This window comes from Myxine glutinosa, chromosome 5, assembly GCF_964187855.1.
Source record: "Myxine glutinosa chromosome 5, kmMyxGlut1.1, whole genome shotgun sequence".
NCBI lineage: Eukaryota > Metazoa > Chordata > Myxini > Myxiniformes > Myxinidae > Myxine > Myxine glutinosa.
This window is the reverse complement of record NC_136265.1, coordinates 167,560,537-167,581,397: the sequence shown is the minus strand read 5'-3', so window position 1 is coordinate 167,581,397 and position 20,861 is coordinate 167,560,537. Positions and strand designations below refer to the sequence as shown.

Genomic DNA, 20,861 nt, shown 5'->3' with positions numbered 1-20,861 from the left:
ATATGAAACACGCAACTCTGCAGAACGTTTTCGTAATGATTTTTTTTGGAGATCTGAGGACGGATGTTGAAATGTTTTGAATTCTCAATTCACCAATGATTGGTTCACCAATTCACCAACCCCTGAATGGGTTTCTCTCATCTGCTCTTTCTGTTCAGGCTCGAGTTCCCCATGGCAGTGTTCTGGGCCCTGTGCTTTTTCTGGTCTTTATCAATGATCTCTCTGACTCTCTTGTAAATCCTCTCTATCTCTTTGCTGATGACTCCACTCTCTGCTGCTCCATTCCTCATCCCTCAGATCGGCAGTCTGCAGCCTCCTCACTCTCTGCAGACCTGGACAAAATCACAGACTGGGCAAACAAGTGGAACATGTCTTTCAATCCTGACAAATCTCACACTCTTACGATGTCTCTCCGAAAAGACCGACTGGACAACCCTCCCATCCACTTTCTGAATAATCCTCTCCAAGAAGTTCTGTCTCTCAAGCTTTTGGGTCTCACTATCTGCCATGATCTTTCCTGGGAAAACCACATTTCAAATCTGGCCAGTTGCCGACTGGGCATCCTCCGTCGTGCGAAGTTCTTCCTTGGTACACCTGAGCTCCTCACCACATACAAGGCTTTCATCTGCAGCTCAATGGAATACTGCTCTCCCCTCTGGGCTGGTGCTCCTGCCTCACACCTAGCTCGTCTTCACGCTGTTGAAACCAAAGCGTTCAGAATCATTGGAATCTCCCACGATGAAGCTATCTCTGAGGGCCTTTCACTTACTCACCGCAGGCAGGTTGGTGGTCTTTCCGTCTTCTACCGACTCCTCTCCGGCCTTGCTCCCCCAGCTCTCTCTGGGCTCTGTCCCCCAAATATTCCTACATGTCGCACAAGATCTGCCTACACAAGACCATATGGTCGCACAAGACCATATGGTTAAACTGCCAAAATAAAGACTCTCTGCTCACCTTCACTCCTTCATTCCTCTTTTCTCCCACCTCTGGAACAAACTCCCTCACTCTCTTCAATCCACTCCTCCATCCAGGTCTTTAAAACAGCTGTTCACCACCATCTCTTATCTTCCCCCATCCAAAACCTTAATCTTTTCTACCCCCGCTAATTTCACCCCAAATCCACTTTTTTGAAATACCAACTTCTTTCGTGGAAGTCCTTGGTGTCCTTGTGTTTTATACTTCTCCCATCCCCCCTTCCCACGCCTCCTCCCCCCAAGCCCTCTCCCTCCCACACATCTCCCGATGTCCCTGCTCTCAAATGTTGTGTTTGTGTGCTTCCCCTTCTCTCCCCATCTTGTCTACCGCTCCCCTTTTTATATACTTTGTTTGTCTGTTTGATTTGTTTGTGTGATAAATGTTAGCTCTTTCACGAGCCTCGATTCTGTATACAAAAAAAAAAAAAGTACACTTCCAGAAGGAAATGCCTTTTTCCCCAAAGATGAAGATTTTATTTTGATGGTGCTAGTTTTCCAAAACGCTCCTCGAAGTCTTCTTGCACCTGTTTCATCGTCGTGTTTATGTTTCTCCTCTTGTGGGACCACACCGCTGCTATCAGCCTCTCTTCCACTGTAAATGGACTGGTGGGTGTCTGCCATCTTGGTTTAATGTATTATTTGTATTATCTGAAAAAAAAAAAGACAGTTTTAAATACATGGTATGAACAAATCTTGTATAAGCAGCGAAAACAGTATCCTGGAACCTATGGCCCATGCTGTAAAACATCATAGATATAGCGGTCAACAAATTAATTGTGCAATAGATTCATCTGTAATAATCAAAGGCAGTGTCTGTCATTCCGCCCTTCCATCGGTCCGTCTGTCTCCTCCATAACTCTGAAACCTAGCGGCCCCAAACTTTGCATGCATACACCTGGACCTCCAATAGATTGCAGCGATGAAAACTGGGTGTTTCGGTGTGTTATAACATCCTTTTTTGAAGATGATTAACGAGATGCTCATAAGAAAAAAAAACCCGATGTGGTGGTGTACCAATATGGTGGCCCGCCATATTGGTCAGCCCACTGCACCTCGCTGGGTTCTTAAGCCGCCATTTTGTTTCGGCCTACTCAAACGTGCCTTGTCTTGAAAACACGATCGATTAATCATTTCATAATTGAAGCATATCATCAAAATTTGGATTCGGATATGAGGATTAGATGCTGCAGACTAAATAATGTCCAAATCTGGAGTGAAATCTGACGAAATTTACCATATCTTGCAATTTTATAACTAAGTGTATATATGCATTTATTTAAGCGAGGCTGGGATTCTCGTTCTTGTGTTAGTTTTTTATTATATAACTTTGTCAGGTAAAATGCATCTCGCGATACGAGATCGGTGCCGGTGATAGATATACGCATCTCGCTATACTGTATACGAGATCGGTGCCGGTCTGTGTGTGTGTGTTACCACATATGTGTTTGTGTGTTGGTGTGTGTTACTGTGTGTGTATGTTACTGGGCTAAAAGGATCGAAACCTCGAGGAAGAACGGTGCCCAGCTGATGATCCGTGCAGTCGGGCAAGTAGTCAATTGCTTACAGGTTAAGGCTCTTGCTTTAGGTAGAGAAACTATGTTTTGAGGTTTACAATTTAAACAAGCGTTATGCCTAGGTCCCCCATCGGTGAAGTGATGCGAGTTGACAAAATGGAAGATGCAGGAAACATGGAAGAGTCGATAATATTTGCGAGTCGGTTGGAGACACACCCACACACCAGATTAGAAGTTGGTACTTCGCTTATTTTTCAAGATATTCCGCTCACAAGGTTCAGACATACATGGCGGCGGCCAACTTGGATTTTGACGTGGCGACCCAATTTTCAATAGCGTTCTTCCTTATGCGTAGATACACCCACACACCAGATTAGAAGTTAGTAGTTCGTTTATTTTTCAAGATATTTCGCTCACAAGGTTCAGACATATATGGCGGCGGTCATCTTGGATTTTGACGTGGCGACCCAATTTTCAGTAGCGTTCTTCCTTATGCCTAGATACACCCACACACCAGATTAGACGTTAGTAGTTCATTTATTTTTCAAGATATTCCGCTCACAAGGTTCAACGCACGCACACACGGACGGAGGGGAAAACCATAGTCCACCTTTCGCTCCGTGGTGCGAATGGGGACAATAAAGTTGAACAAGCGTTACGCCTCGGTCCCCCGTCGGTGAAGTGATGCGAGTTGACAAAGTGGAAGACGCAAGGTGGCCATCTTGGATTTTGACATGGCGACCCAATTTTCAATAGCGTTCTCCCTTATGCGTAGATACACCCACACACCAGATTAGAAGTTGGTACTTCGCTTATTTTTCAAGATATTCCACTCACAATGTTCAGACATACATGGCGGCGGCCATCTTGGATTTTGACGTGGCGACCCCATTTTCAATAACGTTCTTCCTTGTGCCTAGATACACCCACACACCAGATTAGAAGTTGGTACTTCGCTTATTTTGCAAGATATTTCGCTCACAATGTTCAGACATATATATGGTGGCGGCCATCTTGAACGAGTTGGATGTTTGTACAGACCCATGTGTAGATTCCCTTGTTAGTTGCTGTGCAAACAAGTTCTATATTTTAGACTAGCAGAAGTACCCGGCATTGCCGGGCGGGGGAGGGGAGGAGGGAGGGGAGGGGAACGGGGGGGAGGGGAGAAGAGGGGGAGGGGAGGGTGAGGGATGGGAGGGGTGGGAGGGGAATGGGGAGGAGGGGAGAAGAGGGGGGGATGGGGAGGGTGAGGGATGGGATGGGGGAGGGGTGGGAGGGGGGGAAGGGGGAAGGGGGGAGGGAGGGGGAGGGGGAAGGGGGAGGGGGGAGAGGGGGGAGGGTGAGGGATGGGAGGGTGAGGGATGGGAGGGGAGGGTGAGGGGGGAGGGGAGGGTGAGGGATGGGAGGGGTGGGAGGGGAATGGGGAGGAGGGGAGAAGAGGGGGGGATGGGGAGGGTGAGGGATGGGATGGGGGAGGGGTGGGAGGGGGGGAAGGGGGAAGGGGGGAGGGAGGGGGAGGGGGAAGGGGGAGGGGGGAGAGGGGGGAGGGTGAGGGATGGGAGGGTGAGGGATGGGAGGGGAGGGTGAGGGGGGAGGGGACAAGGGTGGGGGGGAGGGGACAAGGGTGGGGGAGGGGAGGGGATGGGGAAAAGGGTGGGGGAGGGGAGGGGGGAAAGGGTGGGGGAGGGGAGGGGAGGGGGAAAATGGTGGGGGAGGGGAGGGGGAAAAGGGAGGGGGAGGGGAGGGGAGAAGGGGAGCGGGTAGGGTGGAGGTTGGAGGGAGGAGGGGGGGAGTGGAAGGGAGAGGGGGAGGAGGGAGGGGGGAGGGGAGGGGAGAAGAGGGGGGGAGGGGAGAAGGGTGGGGGAGGGGGAGGGGAGAAGGGTGGGGGAGGGGAGGGGGAAAAGGGAGGGGGAGGGGAGGGGGAAAAGGGAGGGGGAGGGGAGGGGGAAAAGGGAGGGGGAGGGGAGAAGGGGAGCAGGTAGGGTGGAGGGGGGAGGGAGGGGAGGGGGGATTGGGAAAAGGAGGGGGAGGGGATGGGGGAGGGAGAGGGGAGGGGGAGGGGGGATTGGGAAAGGGAGGGGGAGGGGGAAAAGGGAGGGGGAGGGGGAAAGGGGAGGGGGAGGGAGAGGGGGAAAAGGGAGGGGGAGGGGGAAGGGGGAGGGGGAGAAGGGGAGCGGGTAGGGGGGAGGGTGGAGGGAGGGGAGGCGGGAGGGGGGATTGGGAAAAGGAGGGGGAGGGGAAGGGGGGAGGGGGAGGGGGGAGGGGGGATTGGGAAAAGGAGGGGGAGAGGGAGGGGGAGGGGGGAAAGGGAGGGGGAGGGGGGAGGGGAGAAGGGGAGGGGGAGGGGAGAGGGGGAGGGGGAAAAGGGAGGGGGAGAAGGGCGGGTAGGGGGAGGCGGGAGGGGGGATTGGAAAAGGAGGGGGAGGGGAAGGTGAGGAGGGCGAGGGGGGAGGGGGGATTGGGAAAAGGAGGGGGAGGGGGGAAAGGGAGGGGGAGGGGAGAAGGGGAGTGGGAGGGGAGAAGAGGAAGAGGGGAGGGAGAGAAGGGGAGGGGGAGGGGAGAAGGGGAGGGGTATATTCGCAACAGCACGAAGTGGATTTTGGAGACTCACCGATCCTGTGACGTCCTCCAGTACCGGCGTTGCCGGGCGGGGAAGGGAGACCCTGTAGCGGTTACCGCTGGATGCACACAATCGCCTTGCACCGGCCAGAACACGGCCAGACGCGCCTCTCCGGGGCATGCCCGGACTCACTGTTCCGGCACGCCCGAACCTCCCGGCACGCCCGGTCTCGTCTTTCCCGGGCATGCCCGCTCTCGCCTTTCCAGGGCTCGCCCAGAGCGTCCGGGCATGCCCGCTCTCGCCTTTCCAGTGCTCGTCCAGAGCGCCCGGGCACGCCCAGCCTCGACTTGCCAGGCCGCAGCCCAAACACGCCCGGGCAGGTCCAGACTCGCCTTTCAAGGCTCGCCCTTGACACCCGGGCATGCCGGTATAGCTTTTGCCGGGCAAACCTTCCCGACATAAATGTGTATATATTTTGCTGCCCGATAAACGGGCTTTTGTCAGAATACCTGAGCTGTTTTGTTTCAATAAAGCAACTCGGACGAATTCCGTCTTTGGTCGCGTCACTTCTTTCGACTCGCGTTGGAGCGCCGCTCCTTCACTGGTGACCTACCGACATGGACACGGCAGTGACTCTTAAACTGCCTACCTTCTGGGAGGCTCACGCGGCTGTTTGGTTCGCCCAGGCGGACTCCCAGTTCGCCCTGCGAGGCATCACAGTGGACGACACCCGCTTCCACCACGTCGTGGCAGCGCTCGGTTCCGCCACCGCGGCCCGCGCCCTGAGCCTCCTCGAGCACCTGCCGGCTGCCGACAAGTATGACGCGCTGAAGACGCTCCTCCTCGACGCTTTCGCCCATCTCACCGGCGGCACGCGCACGGCGCCTGGCTCGACCTGCCCGAGCTCGGCGACACGCGCCCGTCTGAGCGCATGGACTATATGCTCTCGTTGCTCGGTGAGCACTCTCCGGATTTTCTGTTCCGCGAGTTGTTCCTTCGCCAGCTGCCTCACCCGGTACGCCTCGCCCTGGCTGGCACGTCGATCACCCGAGCCCCTCGCCCTCGCCAGGGAAGCCGATAAGATCTCCTCGGCGGGCCAACACATCGGCGCGGCTGCCTGGAGCCTGCCGCCGTCCGAGGCGACGCCCACGACGCCCGAGCGCCCTGCGCGGTTGGAGGCCGAACTGCCGGTGAAACTGGCGGCCGCCACGCCGCACCGACCGCTTCCGACACGACGGCCGGGGCCTCCACCTGACCAGGCGTGGTGTTATTACCACGCCAGGTTCGGACACAAGGCTCGGACGTGCCGAACCCCGTGCACTTTCGGCAAGTCGGGAAACGGCCGGGCCGGCGTTCATTCCCAGCCATGAGCGCCGGCCACTCGGGCAACTTGCTTTTTTATTCGGGGACAAAGCGTCCGGGCGGCGTTTCCTTTGTGGACACCGGCGCCCAACTGAGCGTCATACCCGCCTCCGAGTAGGACAGGGCGGGACGCCGTTTGCGGCCCCTCTTTGGTCGCTGCTAGATGGCTCGGCCATACGCACTTTCGCCCGCGCAACGTCACCCTCTGCTTCGGCAGCCAGCGCTTTCAGTGGACCTTTGTGACCGCCTGCGTCCCCATGGCTTTGCTGGGCGCCGACTTCCTCTGCACGCACGGGCTTGCTGGTCGACGTCAAACGTCGTCGCCTTGTCAACGCCGAGACCTTCAGCTCCCTGGCGTGCACGATTGAGCAGCTCCGCGCCGACCGAACTGGCGTGCGCCCTCCCGACGGCGAACGAGTTCGCTCGCCTGCTCGCGGAATTCCCGGCCCTCACACGGCCGACGTTTTCGGCCGTCGCAGTGCGGCATGGGATCGAGCACCACATACCCACTACGGGCCCGCCAGTCTACGCCAGGGCCCGTCGCCTCGACGCTGGCCAAGCTCGCCCCGTGGCAAAGGCCGAGTTCGACGCGTTGGAGCACCTCGGCATCGTGCGGCGCTCCAATAGCGCGTCGGCCTCACCACTGCACATCGTGCCAAAGCCGGGGGGCGGATGGCGCCCATGTGGCGACTACCGCCGCCTCAACGACGCTACCCACCCCCGACAGGTACCCGATCCCGCACATCCAGGACTTTTCCGCCCGTTTGGCGGGACGGGTCATATTTCCAAAATTGACCTGATACGGGGATACCACGCAGGTACCTGTCCGGGTGGCTGACGTCCCGAAGACGGCCGTCATCACGCCGTTCGGCCTGTTCGAATTTTTTGAGGATGCCGTTTGGCCTCAAGAACGCGGCCCAGGCGTTCCAGCGCTTAATGGACGGCGTGCTGCGCGACCTGCCATTTCTTTTTGTCTATCTGGACGACATCCTCGTCGCCGAGCACGTCCCGCGCCGAGCACCTCCTCCAACCTCCGAACACTGTTCGGGTCGCCTCAGCGAGCACGGCTTAATTGTCAACCCGGCCAAATGCCACTTTGGCACGACGACCGTTGACTTTTTGGGCCACCGCATCACCAAGACCGGGGCCGTGCCGCTGCCGACCAAGGTCGAGGCCATCACCACGTTCCCGCGTCCCCGTTCCATCAAGGCCCTACAAGAGTTCCTCGGCATGGTGAATTTTTATCACCGATTCGTGCCCCGCACTGCTCAGCTCATGCGGCCCCTTTACGAGGCCCTCCAGGGCAAGCTGGCCAAGCATGACATCGTTTGGTCCGCGGCCATGGACGCGGCCTTCGCGAGTGCAAAACGGGCCCTCACCGACGCAACGCTGCTGGCTCACCCGGTGCTCAACGCGCCCATCGCCCTCACTACGGACGCCTCCAACTACGCGGTGGGCGCCGTCCATGAACAATGGGTGGACGGGGTTTGGCAGCCACTCGCTTTTTTCAGCCGGCAGCTCCGGCCGAACGAGTTAAAATACAGCACGTTCGACCGCGAGCTGCTCGGTCTATTCCTGGCCGTTCGCCATTTCCGACACCTCCTGGAGGGCCGCCCGTTCACGGCTTTCGTCGACCACAAGCCGTTGGTCTACGCAATGGCCAAAGTCACGGAGCCGTGGTCGGCCCGCCAGCAGCGCCACCTCTCCGCCGTGTCGGAATTCACCATGGACATCCGGCACGTCGCCGGCAAAGACAACGCTGTGGCCGACTGTCTTTCTCGGGCCAGCGCAAACGCGGTCCACCTCGGCGTGGACTTCGCGCTCATGGCGGCTGACCAGACCACCGACACCTCGGTGCAGGCCCTCCGGGCGGCGGACACGGGCCTCCGCCTGGCCGACATCCCCTTCGCGGGCACCGTCCTGCTCTGCGACGTCTCCCAGGGCCAGCCTCGCCCCATCGTGCCCGTTTCCTGGCAGCGCCGCATCTTCGCCTCCATCCACGGCCTTTCTCACCCGGGCCGGAAAGCTTCTCAGAAGCTGGTGTCGGCGCGTTTCGTCTGGCACGGCCTTCAACGGAACGTCCGCGACTGGGCCAACGCCTGCACGGCCTGCCAGCGGGCCAAGGTCCACCGCCACACCCAGGCCCCGCTGGCACCTTTCACCGTGCCTGCACGGCGTTTCGACCACGTCCACGTGGACCTGGTGGGTCCCCTGCCCCCATCGCGGGGGTTCACCCACCTGCTCACCATGGTGGACAGGACCACCAGGTTGCCGGAGGCCGTGCCCCTCACCTCCACCACCACCGCCGACGTGGCGCAGGCGTTCATCGCCACCTGGGTCGCGCGCTTCGGCGCACCGGTGGACATCTCGTCCGACCACGGCCCACAGTTCACGTCCAAACTTTGGGGCGCGGTCGCCCGCTCATTGGGGGTCACGCTGCACCGCACCACGGCCTACCACCCCCAAGCCAACGGGTTGTGCGAGCAGTTTCACCGCTCCATGAAGGCCGCACTCATGGCCGGCCTTCAGGACGATGGTTGGACCGACCGGCTGCCGTGGGTCCTTTTGGGCCTTCGCACGGCCCCCAAGGAGGACGTCCGCGCATCCGCCGCCGAGCTCGTCTACGGCCAGCCGCTCCGCGTCCCGGGCGAGTTCGTGCCCGACGCTACCAGTCCCTGGTCCGCCGCACACCAGCGCTCGGACCTCCAGGAGGCCGCCCGCCGATTTGCCCCCGTGCCAACGTCCCGCCACGGTGGCCCCCAGTCCTACGTCCCCCCGGCGCTTCCCACAGCGGAGTACGTCTTTGTGCATCATGACGCGCACCGGGGGCCACTCCGGCCGCCGTACGACGGGCCCTTCCGGTCCTGCGACGGGGCGACAAGTCCTTTGTCGTCGACGTCGGCGGCTGGTCGGACCGGATCTCTGTGGACCGCCTCAAACCGGCGCACATGGACGTCGACCGACCACCACGGTTGGCCCTTCCTCCGCGGCGATGCCGCCCCCCCCCCCGTCCACAGTTCCCCCCGCTCGACCACCCACCACCACGTCAGACCCCTCCCCACGACCCTCCAGGGTTCGCTTCGGCCGGGTCATCCGGAACCCCCTTAAATTGACCCTGCCGGTGCAGGTCGATTCTGGAGGGGCGTGTGTAGCGGTTACCGCTGGATGCACACAATCGCCTTGCACCGGCCAGAACACGGCCAGACGCGCCTCTCCCGGGCATGCCCGGACTCACTGTTCCCGGGCACGCCCGAACCTCCCGGGCACGCCCGGTCTCGTCTTTCCCGGGCATGCCCGCTCTCGCCTTTCCAGGGCTCGCGCAGAGCGTCCGGGCATGCCCGCTCTCGCCTTTCCAGTGCTCGTCCAGAGCGCCCGGGCACGCCCAGCCTCGACTTGCCAGGCCGCAGCCAAACACGCCCGGGCAGGTCCAGACTCGCCTTTCCAAGGCTCGCCCTTGACACCCGGGCATGCCCGGTATAGCTTTTGCCGGGCAAACTTCCCGACATAAATGTGTATATATATTGCTGCCCGATAAACGGGCTTTTGTCAGAATACCTGAGCTGTTTTGTTTCAATAAAGCAACTCGGACGAATTCCGTCTTTGGTCGCGTCACTTCTTTCGACTCGCGTTGGAGCGCCACTCCTTCAACCCGTACATTCCCAACCCGTACATTCGCCCTCTCGACTCAAGCTCACTCGGACAAAAGCCTCGCACAAATTACACCGTGAAGGCCCAATGGTCATGTCTATGCCACAAATCACGGGCGCACTGAATTGAAAATATGTAGAACGCTCATACTCCGTGAAAAGTGAAGCCGCCGTGTCGCCATCTTGGTCAGCACGACTCGACCAACTCGCTTCGCGGATCTCGTTTTGTGCTGCAATAAACTGCTCCAATTGGTTACGGAAGGGTTGTGGAAAGACGTTTCACAGCTGTTTCAAAGACATTTAATTCATATCGCACAAAATCGATACAAAACACCATCGCATAAAAGGTGAAAAAACGTGTGACGTGTGACGGGATGGAACATCACGTGATCGCTCTGAGCGAATCAGTCTGGCGGCGGGAATGGAACATCACGTGATCGCTCTGAGCGAATCAGCGAGCTGCCCTGGAACCGGCTGAGATTAGCGGGTACTTCGCTGAAATGCGCTGAGGTAAATATGAATAAAAAATATGGATCTCGTCAAATATGGTCTCGGCCATGTTCGTCCCAGGCTCAATGGCTATGTCTATGCCAAATATCAGGTACGTGAGCCTCTCCGTTTAGGAGTCTATCGGTAACATTACACACACACACACACACACACACACACACACACACACACACACACACACACACACACACACACAAACTGTGTTTTATATATATAGATTGTAAGTGAAGAATAAAAATCTGTAAAAAAAAATGCACAAAATTACGGTGTAAAACTGTAATCAGATCTAGATCTGATTACAGTTTTACACAAATGACAATGTGACTAGATCTAGAGTCTAGACTCTTGACGCAGGGGTCGGCAACCTTTTTGACATGAAGTGCCAGTTTGAAATGTTCTTGTTAATTAGTGTGCCACATCAACATTAAGTTTAACATTAAGTTTAATTTTGACACCACATCAAAAAAATACTTCCAACAGACATGGAATTTTATTCCATCCATATAGCAACAAAATTTTAAAGAAACATTTATCTCTCATAATCAGGACATTGTAATGATCATTTTATCATTGTAAAATTTGTCCCCCATGCGGTTACAAATTATATGCACGGACCCCATTTCAAAACTGCTTTCAGTAACTCATTTACAAAGTATTGCATTGGGAACAAATGTCAAAAAGGGAGAATAAACTGTATCAAACAGAAATACCAGTACTATACAAGAATGCTGCCATCCTCATGAAAACATCCACATCTAAGTTGGAAAAAAAGAGATGGACAAACAGCTACATATGCAAACCCATGTGTACTACAAATAAACAGATGCCTACCAGTCAGTGTGATCCCTGGCCCTGCTTTCCTTTGCTGAGCTCCATTATCTGGGGGTTGTCGTTAGTCACTTTAAGTTGCACACATGCTTCGGAGTGGTCGGTTGTCAAACGACTGCGGGAGGCCATTTCTTCGATGCGTCGCTCAACACTTCTAGCTGACATGGGAATATCTTTTATTCTTGATTTGATTGTCTCTTTGTTTGGTAAGCCTTCAAACAGAACCTCTGAGCTACAGAGAAAAGCCTCCTTAATATATTCGCCATCCGTGAATGGCTTTCCGCTTTTCGCAATGCAATGAGCAATGCGATAGCTTGCTTCAGTCGCATGGTTTTTAGCAGCGGCAAAGATTTTGAGGGTGTTGGCTTGCTTCCCATACCTGGACACGGCACGTTTGATGGATTCTGCCTTGTCTGCCTGATCTTTGAAAGTTTTCTCTTGCTTTGTCTCAAAATGGCGCTTAACACTCGACGTTCGACAAACAACATTTTCAAAACATAAAGTACACACAGCCCGGTCCTTCTGAAAAACAAAACCCCACTCTTCTGTCCATGAGGGCTGGAATGCCCGAACCTTTACTTCAGCTTTCTTAGCTAGCGGGGTTGCCATCATCTACCGAACCTGAACCGCTTCACTGCAATTTCTGGGGGAAATGTGAGCGGGAGGCCGTACCGTCAATCAAACTAAATAAGACAGGCCGCGCAACAGCCAATGGCTGTTCAAGAAGTGATTTGTCATGCAACTGAGAGGGCACTGCTTTCGCCAGTGTGCCAATGATTACGCTGCCGCGTGCCAATGGTGGCACGGGTGCCTAAGGTTGCCGACCCCTGCTCTAGCTCTAGTCACATTGTCATTGAAGAGTCTGGACTCGGAGCTCAAGCAATGGACGGATGGATGCTGGTGGACGCCTCTTGAAGAGAAAGAATCGGGGTGGCCTTATCAAATCTTCTGATGATGTGGTGAAGGTGTGCAAATCTACTGAGCGATGCCTGCAGAGACTGCTCCGTACAACAGACGGTGCTCTACCTCGGTCCGAAGGGATTGCATCTGCCCTATCGACGGCTGTTCTGCATGATGTCGGATCTCAATGTTTGTTTGCACAGCTGAACGATCACATGTTCGAATGTCCGCCAGACCACAATCACGTTTTTGTGCTTATCAAGTGCATTGCAGCATGTTACATCAAGATCCGGATGCATCACCTTGCCAAGTGCTTCACTGAGAAGATAACAGGACCCAAACTACGCAAACAATTGTCAAAGCTCATGTTATTTAGGCATGAGTAGTTCGAACTATTATCAGCTTTCATGAACAAGGAAACTACCCGCATCCTATTACCATGGATGGACGTACAGGATAACTTTTTAGATATTTTATCTAAATCACTACATCTATTGACTTTGTCAATGCAAACCAAAAGCTTGCAAGTCAAAGACCCACAGCAAATGTAGGCATATTAAATGTAACTTGAGTCCCCCTGTGGCAAGTCGCTGTAATGAGAATAGCCTCAGTTGATAGCGCAATGTACCAGTACAATTGTACTCCTTTTAATAGCAACGTTGCCAAAGGACAATCAATTACAAATTGCCTTTCATTGCCACAACTGTACTTTTTGCCTTACAAATTGCCTTTCATTGCCACAACTGTACTTTTTGCCTTACATATTGCCTTTCATTGCCACAACTGTACTTTTTGCCTTACATATTGCCTTTCATTGCCACAACTGTACTTTTTGCCTTACATATTGCCTTTTATTGCCACAACTGTACTTTTTGCCTTACATATTGCCTTTTATTGCCACAACTGTACTTTTTGCCTTACATATTGCCTTTTATTGCCACAACTGTACTTTTTGCCTTACATATTGCCTTTTATTGCCACAACTGTACTTTTTGCCTTACATATTGCCTTTTATTGCCATAACAGGACATGTATTCCTTAAATGATTTTTAAGATTCCTTCATGCCCCCCCCCCCCCCCCATTTACTACTGAAAAGAGTTTACTTCTGACAAGAAATAAGAATGGAAATAAATCACTAGAAAGTAATTACCTTTTTAAAATTACTTTTATTCAGCAAAGAAAACAAATGACCATTCAAAAAGAACTGTTAGTGGACGCCATTACTGATCTCGGCTGCAAAATGCTGCAACATTAATAGCATTGCTTTGTTTTGAAGAAGGAAGCAAATGATTGGGACTTGGTGTCGTGGGGACATTTTTTTGATGATTAAACAAGTCGATGTTGATGTAGGCCTCGATTACGAGAATACAATTTGAAACTATAGTATTGTGGCGGACACAAAAGACCACTGGCGTGGTGACATCATCTCGCGCACCAAGTGGGCGGTGGCCACGCCCGAGGGGTAGGCGTGGCCTCATGATATACACCGGGCGCCCAGCCCGGAGCGGGCCAGTGTTACAGTGAGCTCCTACAATAAAGACGTTTATAAGTTACCGCTTGTCCGCTTCCTCCTTGCTCGCAAGCAGCGCGCGTAACGCCGCGCTTTACTGGTGACCCCCTCGACGTTGGATCTGCCGGAGCGATCCTTCCACACGCGACGCCATCGCCATGGCCAACTTCGTCAAACTTCCGGAATTTTGGGAGGCTCAGGCCGAAGTCTGGTTCGTCCAGGCCGAAGCCCAATTTCAGCTTCGGCGCCTCACCGGCGATGACACGCGCTATTGCCACGTCGTCGCCTCCCTCGGGCCCAGCACGGCCGCTCGAGTTGTGTCCGTCCTTCGCCACCCACCGGACGGCCACAAGTACGAGGCACTCAAGCGGCTACTCCTAGCCACGTTCGGCCTCACGGACGACGCACGGGCCGACCGCCTCCTGGATCTCCCCGAGCTCGGTGACACGCGCCCGTCGGTCCGAATGGACCATATGCTGTCACTGTTGGGCGACGAAGCTCCCGGTTCTCTATTCCGGGCGCTTTTCCGGCGCCAACTTCCAGCGCAGGTTCACCTCGCGTTGGCCGGGACCGGGCTAACGGAACCCCGAGCATTGGCAGCCGAGGCGGACAGGTACTTCGCCGCTTCGGACACGCGGGCGAGAGTCGGCGTGGCCGTCACGGCCCTCGAGGCTGATGCTGCTGATGCTGCTGTTCCACAGCATCAGCTTCTACAGCATACGCAGCATGTTCCACAGCATCAGCTTCTACAGCATACGCAGCATGCGGATACGCACCTCGTGAACGCCGCCACGCCCCGCCCACCGCCGCGGCGAAAACCGCCACCGCGGGGAAACCCGCCAACTCCACCGGCCTGGCGGAGCCAGCCGCGCTCCTCCAGCTCCACCACCTGGTGCTGGTTCCACGCCAAGTTCGGCCACGAAGCTCGGCAGTGTCATCCGCCATGCTCCTTCAACAGGTCGGGAAACGCCCGGGCCGGTGCTCAATAGTGGCGATGAGCGCCGGCCGTTCGAGCAGCCTGCTGTTCATAACGGACACCTTCTCCGGGCGCCGTTACCTGTGCGACACGGGAGCGCAGGTGAGTGTCATTCCCGCCGGCACGTCAGACAAGCACGCCGCGGGTGGGGGCCCCGCGCTGCTTGCCGCGAACGGGACGCCCATCCATACGTACGAAAAACGCTGCCTCTCTCTGCGGTTTGGAGGGCAGGTTTTCCGATGGACGTTCGTCACCGCCGACGTGCCCATGGCACTGCTTGGCGCGGACTTCCAGTGCGCTAATGGGCTCCTGGTCGACGTCAAGCGCAGACGTCTTGTCCAGGCCGAGACGTTCAGCTCGCTCGCTTGTGCGTTGCCCAGCTCAACGAGCGGCTTGCCAAGCGGCTTGCCGAACGGTTCGGTTCCGGCCACGTTGGTCTGTACGCTTCCGGCAGCGGACGCATTCACCCGCCTCCTCGCCGGCTTCCCGGCCCTCACGCGGCCCACCTTCTCGGCGGGGGCCGTCAAGCACGGGGTGGCCCATCACATCCCCACCGTCGGGCCACCGGTCTACGCCCGGGCACGCCGCCTCGAGCCGACGAAGCTGGCGGTGGCAAAAGCGGCGTTCGCTACCCTGGAGCGACTCGGCATCATTCGGCGCTCAGAGAGCGCTTGGGCGTCGCCGCTGCACATCGTGCCGAAGCCCGGCGGGGGATGGCGACCGTGCGGGGACTATCGCCGTCTCAATGACGCCACGACTCCCGACCGCTACCCCGTCCCCCACATTCAGGACTTTTCCGCCCGTTTGGCGGGCAGGTCCTTCTTCTCGAAGGTGGACCTCATACGCGGCTACCATCAGGTCCCCGTCAGGCCGGAGGACGTCCCGAAGACGGCGGTCATCACGCCATTCGGACTCTTCGAGTTCCTGCGCATGCCCTTCGGTCTGAAGAATGCGGCTCAGGCGTTCCAGCGACTGATGGACAGCGTCCTGCGCGACTTGGATTTTGTCTACGTCTACCTGGACGATATCCTCGTCGCCAGCGCATCCCGCGAAGAGCACCTACGCCACCTCCGCACGCTCTTCGAACGCCTGGGCCAGCATGGCCTGATTGTGAACCCCGCAAAGTGCCGGTTCGGCGCCGCCACAATCGATTTTCTGGGGCACCGTGTCACCAGGCACGGAGCCGTCCCCCTGCCGGCCAAGGTGGAGGCGGTGAAGGGGTTTCCGCGCCCCCGCACGATCAGAGGGCTGCAGGAGTTCCTGGGCATGGTGAACTTTTACCATCAGTTCCTGCCCCGTATCGCCCAGCTCCTGCGCCCCCAGCACGAAGCTCTCCGAGGTAAGCCGGGCAAAGGCGACGTTACCTGGACCGAGCAGATGGACACGGCATTCACGGGCACGAAGCTCGCCTTGGCTAACGCCACCATGCTCGCGCACCCGGCGCCCGATGCACCGATCGCCCTCACCACCGATGCCTCGGACTACGCGGTGGGCGCGGTGCACGAGCAATGGGTGCGTGGAGCTTGGCAACCGCTGGCGTTCTTTAGCCGGCAGCTTCGCCCGCCCGAACGCCGTTACAGTACCTTCGACCGCGAGTTGCTCGGACTTCACTTGGCGGTCAGGCACTTCCGCCATCTGCTCGAGGGCCGTGCGTTCACTGCCTTCGTCGACCACAAGCCGCTGATCTTCGCGATGGGCAAGGTCACCGAGCCGTGGTCGGCCCGGCAGCAGCGTCACCTCTCGGCCGTGTCCGAGTACATGACGGACATCCAGCACGTCGCGGGGAAGGACAACCCGGTGGCGGATTGCCTTTCCCGGGCCGTCGCCCACGCAGTCCACCTCGGCATCGACTATGCCCGGATGGCAGCGGACCAGGCCGCTGACCCCGACGTCCAGGCCTTGCGGACCGCCGTCACGGGCCTCCGCGTCACCGAGGTGCCGTTCGACGGCGCGGGCGCAGCCCTCTTGTGCGACGTCTCCCTCGGGCGTCCTCGCCCCATCGTGCCCGCGGGCTGGCAGCGCCAGGTGTTTGACGCCATCCACGGCCTGTCCCACCCGGGCGCGAGGGCCTCTCAAAGGCTGATCGCCGACAAGTTCGTCTGGCATGGCCTCCGGAAGGCCGTCTGCGGCTGGGCCAGGACGTGCCTCGCGTGCCAGCGCGCCAAGGTGCACCGGCACACCCAGGCCCCGTTGGCCCCATTCACGGTGCCGGAACGCCGGTTTGACCACATCCACGTGGACCTGGTGGGACCTCTGCCCCCCTCGCGGGGTTTCACCTACGTCCTCACCATGGTGGACCGCACCACCCGGTGGCCGGAGGCCGTGCCCTTGGCGTCGACAACGGCAGCCGATGTCGCACAGGCTTTCATCGCCACCTGGGTCGCCCGGTTCGGCGCCCCCTCAGACATCTCATCCGACCGCGGCCCCCAGTTCACCTCGGAGCTCTGGGGGGCGGTTGCGCAGGGGTCGGGGTCCGGCTGCACCGAACCACGGCCTACCACCCCCAGGCTAATGGCTTGTGTGAGCGATTTCACCGCTCATTGAAGGCCGCGCTCCGGGCCACCCTCCGCGACGGCGGTTGGGTCGACAGGCTCCCCTGGGTCCTGCTGGGCCTCCGGACGGCGCCCAAGGAGGACCTGCGCGCATCCGCGGCGGAGTTGGTCTTCGGGCAACCGCTGCGGGTGCCTGGGGAATTCCTCCCCGACTCCACGGCACCATGGTCCGCGGCACAGCAGCGCTCCGCTCTGCAAGAGACCGCCCAGAGGTTCGCCCCGGTGCCAACGCCATGCCACGGGCACCCACCGACGCACGTCACCCCGGAGCTTCGCGCGGCGGAGTACGTCTTCGTCCGCCACGATGCCCATCGGACACCACTGCGGCCACCGTACGACGGGCCTTTCCGCGTGCTGGAGACCGGGGCGAAGCACTTCACCCTGGACATCGGCGGTACTCCTGACCGCGTTTCGGTAGACCGCCTCAAGCCGGCCCACCTCGATGTGGACCATCCACCGCCAGTGGCCCGACCCCCACGTCGGGGCCGCCCTCCTGCGGGCGGACCCCCGGCACCGCCCAGCCCCGCCGCCACGCCGCCCCCCGGTCCTGCACCCATCCCAGGGGCAGCCAGGGGCATCCCACCTGGCATCCCTGCACCCCGGACGCCGCCGATCGCCAGGGGGCGCTTCGGCCGGGTCATTTGTCTGCCCCGCAAACTGGCCCTCCAGGTGCGCGGGAATTCTGGGGGGGCGCGTGTGGCGGACACAAAAGCCCACTGGCGTGGTGACATCATCCCACGCACCAAGTGGGCGGTGGCCACGCCCGAGGGGTAGGCGTGGCCTCATGATATACACCGGGTGCCCAGTCCGGAGCGGGCCAGTGTTACAGTGAGCTCCTACAATAAAGACGTTTATAAGTTACCGCTTGTCCGCTTCCTCCTTGCTCGCAAGCAGCGCGCGTAACGCCGCGCTTTAGTATAAGGGATTTGATATAAAGTCCAGATCTGAAGGAAAGCAGCGAGCTTAATTGGGAATTGCATACAAATTACGCGTTGTTCACTCCCTGACTCCTGACGCGTCCGCATACGATGCGAGTGGTTAAGATGGCCGAACTGTGTGTGCGGCAGCGTCAGTTGTGTGTGTTACGTTCAGTGGGCGATGCGCTATCCAGTGGTTGCAGAGATCAGTGGTTGCACCCACACACCAAATTCGAATGCGGTCCTTCGCTTACGCACGCACGCACGCACGCACACACGCACGCACACACGCACGCACGGACGGACGGACGGACACGGAGGGGAAAACCATAGTCCCCCTTTTATTTCGCTCCGCTGTGCGACGGGGGACATTATGGGATGTTGTGAAATTAACATCATTTACAGCAATCCTTTAAATTATTTATATTTGTTTAGGAACAACCAATACTGTACAATTAATTAAATGCATTTTAAAATAAGAATTGAAAAAGAGAAATAAGAATTGAAAATCATAAGAGATAGAATTGTGAAAAAATAAAAATAGATAAACAAGATGTGTGTGTGTGTGTGTGTGTGTTTGTTTGCTTGTGTGTGTGTGTGTGTGTGTGTGTGTTTGCTTGTGTGTGTGTGTGTGTGTGTAAAGTGTGTGTGTGTGTGTGTGTTTGTTTGCTTGTGTGTGTGTGTGTGTTTGTTTGCTTGTGTGTGTATGTGTGTGTGTGTGTGTGTGTTTGTGTGTGTTTTTGTTTGCTTGTGTGTGTGTATGTGTGTGTGTGTGTGTGTGTGTGTGTGTGTTTGCTTGTGTGTGTGTGTGTGTGTGTGTGTGTGTGTGTGTGTGTGTGTTTGCTTGTGTGTGTGTGTGTGTGTGTGTGTGTGTGTTTGCTTGTGTGTGTGTGTGTGTGTGTGTGTGTGTGTTACTGAAACTGAACGAAACTGTCAGCTGAAGGAGCAAAAGACTGTCATTGTCTGACACGAATGGTTTAATTGCAGAAGCATAGCCTGGTACTTCGTAAGCAGTTTGTGAGTGTAACTTCCATGGGATAGGCCATAGAGTGTCACTCCACTGCATCAGAGGCCACTGTACGTGCGATCTATTTTTTTTAAATTCCCTCGAGAATCTCGATGATGGACACAGATTGCGTATATCATATTCCCGCTAGGAAGCGATTCATGTTACCCGGCAACGCCGGATACTTTAACTAGTTATGTAAATAAAAGGCCATATTAAAAAAATTGGAGAACAAGGAAAATAATTAACACCGGTGTAAACTAATGGGCGGTGTATAATTTCGTTCCCATTTCCTGAGCTGGTTTAACTCTTTCATTTATTTTATTTTTCCTTCTTTTTCCCCCTCATCAAATAGTAACTTGTATAGTATTATATGTGAGGTAAAAGTTTACGTTTAAGGCTCGCAAACAATCATCAGAGCTAGTAGTAGTAATCCACATTGAGAGTTGACAACAAGACGAAATGAGTTGGCGCCATAAGCAAGAGTTTACGAGGCACACGGTGAGTGGCAAAGCTTTATTGTTCGGTCGGAAAGGCTGTATAAATGTTGGCTTTTGAAAATCCAGGACGTTTTTAGGAATTAGTGTTTAATAAGGAAGCTTCTATCCTGTCATTATAAATGCATTCGATGTGAGCAGAACGGCATGTGTACATTATTATCGCCCCTCAGGCCCTCAACTCTCAAGTATTACTGTATTTATCGTCAGATCGTGGTGCTCTCACAGCTGGATTTGTTAACTCGGCTCTCCCCTCGTATGTTCCTCGTTAGAAGATTACACAATATCTCCTCGTCAAGAGACGCGCTATTGGTTTTTTATTATCTGCTCGAAACTTGACAATCTCGAGGCGTTTGGGCCGTAAACTAGCACCTCGGCTTCTGGCACGTTCAGCTACAACCGAGCCAGGCAATGCGAAGTTTGCGTGTGTGTGTGTGTGCGTGTGCGCTTGCTTGCTTGCTTGCTTGTGTGTGTGTGTTTGCTTGTGTGTTTGTGTGTGCGCTTGCTTGTGTTTGTTTGCGTGTGTTTGTTTGCTTGTGTGTTTGTTTGCTTGTGTGTTTGTTTGCTTGTGTGTTTGTTTGCTTGTGTGTGTGTGTGTGTGTGTGTGTGTGTGTGTGTGTGTGTGTGTGTGTGTGTGTGTGTGTGTGTGTGTTTGCGCGTATTTGTTTTTGTGTGTGTTTCCTTGCTTGCTCGTGTGTGTGTGTGTTTGCTTGCGTGTTTGTGTGTGCGCTTGCTTGTGTGTGTGCTTGCGTGTGTGTTTGTTTGCTTGTGTGTTTGTTTGCTTGTGTGTTTGTTTGCTTGTGTGTTTGTTTGCTTGTGTGTTTGTTTGTTTGCTTGTGTGTGTGTGTGTGTGTGTGTGTGTGTGTGTGTGTGTGTGTGTGTGTTTGCGCGTATTTGTTTTTTTTTGTGTGTGTGTGTGTGTGTGTGTGTGTGTGTGTGTGTGTGTGTGTGTGTGTGTGTGTGTGTTGTGTGTGTGTGCGTGTTTGCGCGTATTTGTTTTTGTGTGTGTGTTTGCTTGTGTGTTTGTTTGCTTGTGTGTTTGTTTGCTTGTGTGTGTGTGTGTTTGCGTTTGCGCGTATTTGTTTTTGTGTGTGTGTGTGTTTGCGT

At 56.0% G+C, this 20,861-nt stretch overlaps 2 protein-coding genes across 3 annotated transcripts in view; one reads left to right on the top strand and one right to left on the bottom strand.

Moving 5' to 3' along the window:
* LOC144892419 (uncharacterized) overlaps positions 1-20,861 on the bottom strand; it is a 748,105-nt gene that overhangs the window by 491,127 nt on the left and 236,117 nt on the right. The window lies entirely within an intron of this gene.
* The window catches only part of LOC137426764 (uncharacterized), a 70,283-nt gene continuing 68,921 nt past the window's right edge, over positions 19,500-20,861 (top strand). Inside the window, exon 1 of one of the 2 annotated variants that reach the window (XM_068115621.2) lies at positions 19,500-19,758. In XM_068115621.2, coding sequence (XP_067971722.1) covers positions 19,720-19,758 — 39 coding nt within the window. In that variant the 5' untranslated portion in view covers positions 19,500-19,719. The remainder of the gene's footprint in view (positions 19,759-20,861) is intronic. The other variant, XM_078779055.1, reaches the window with a different exon arrangement.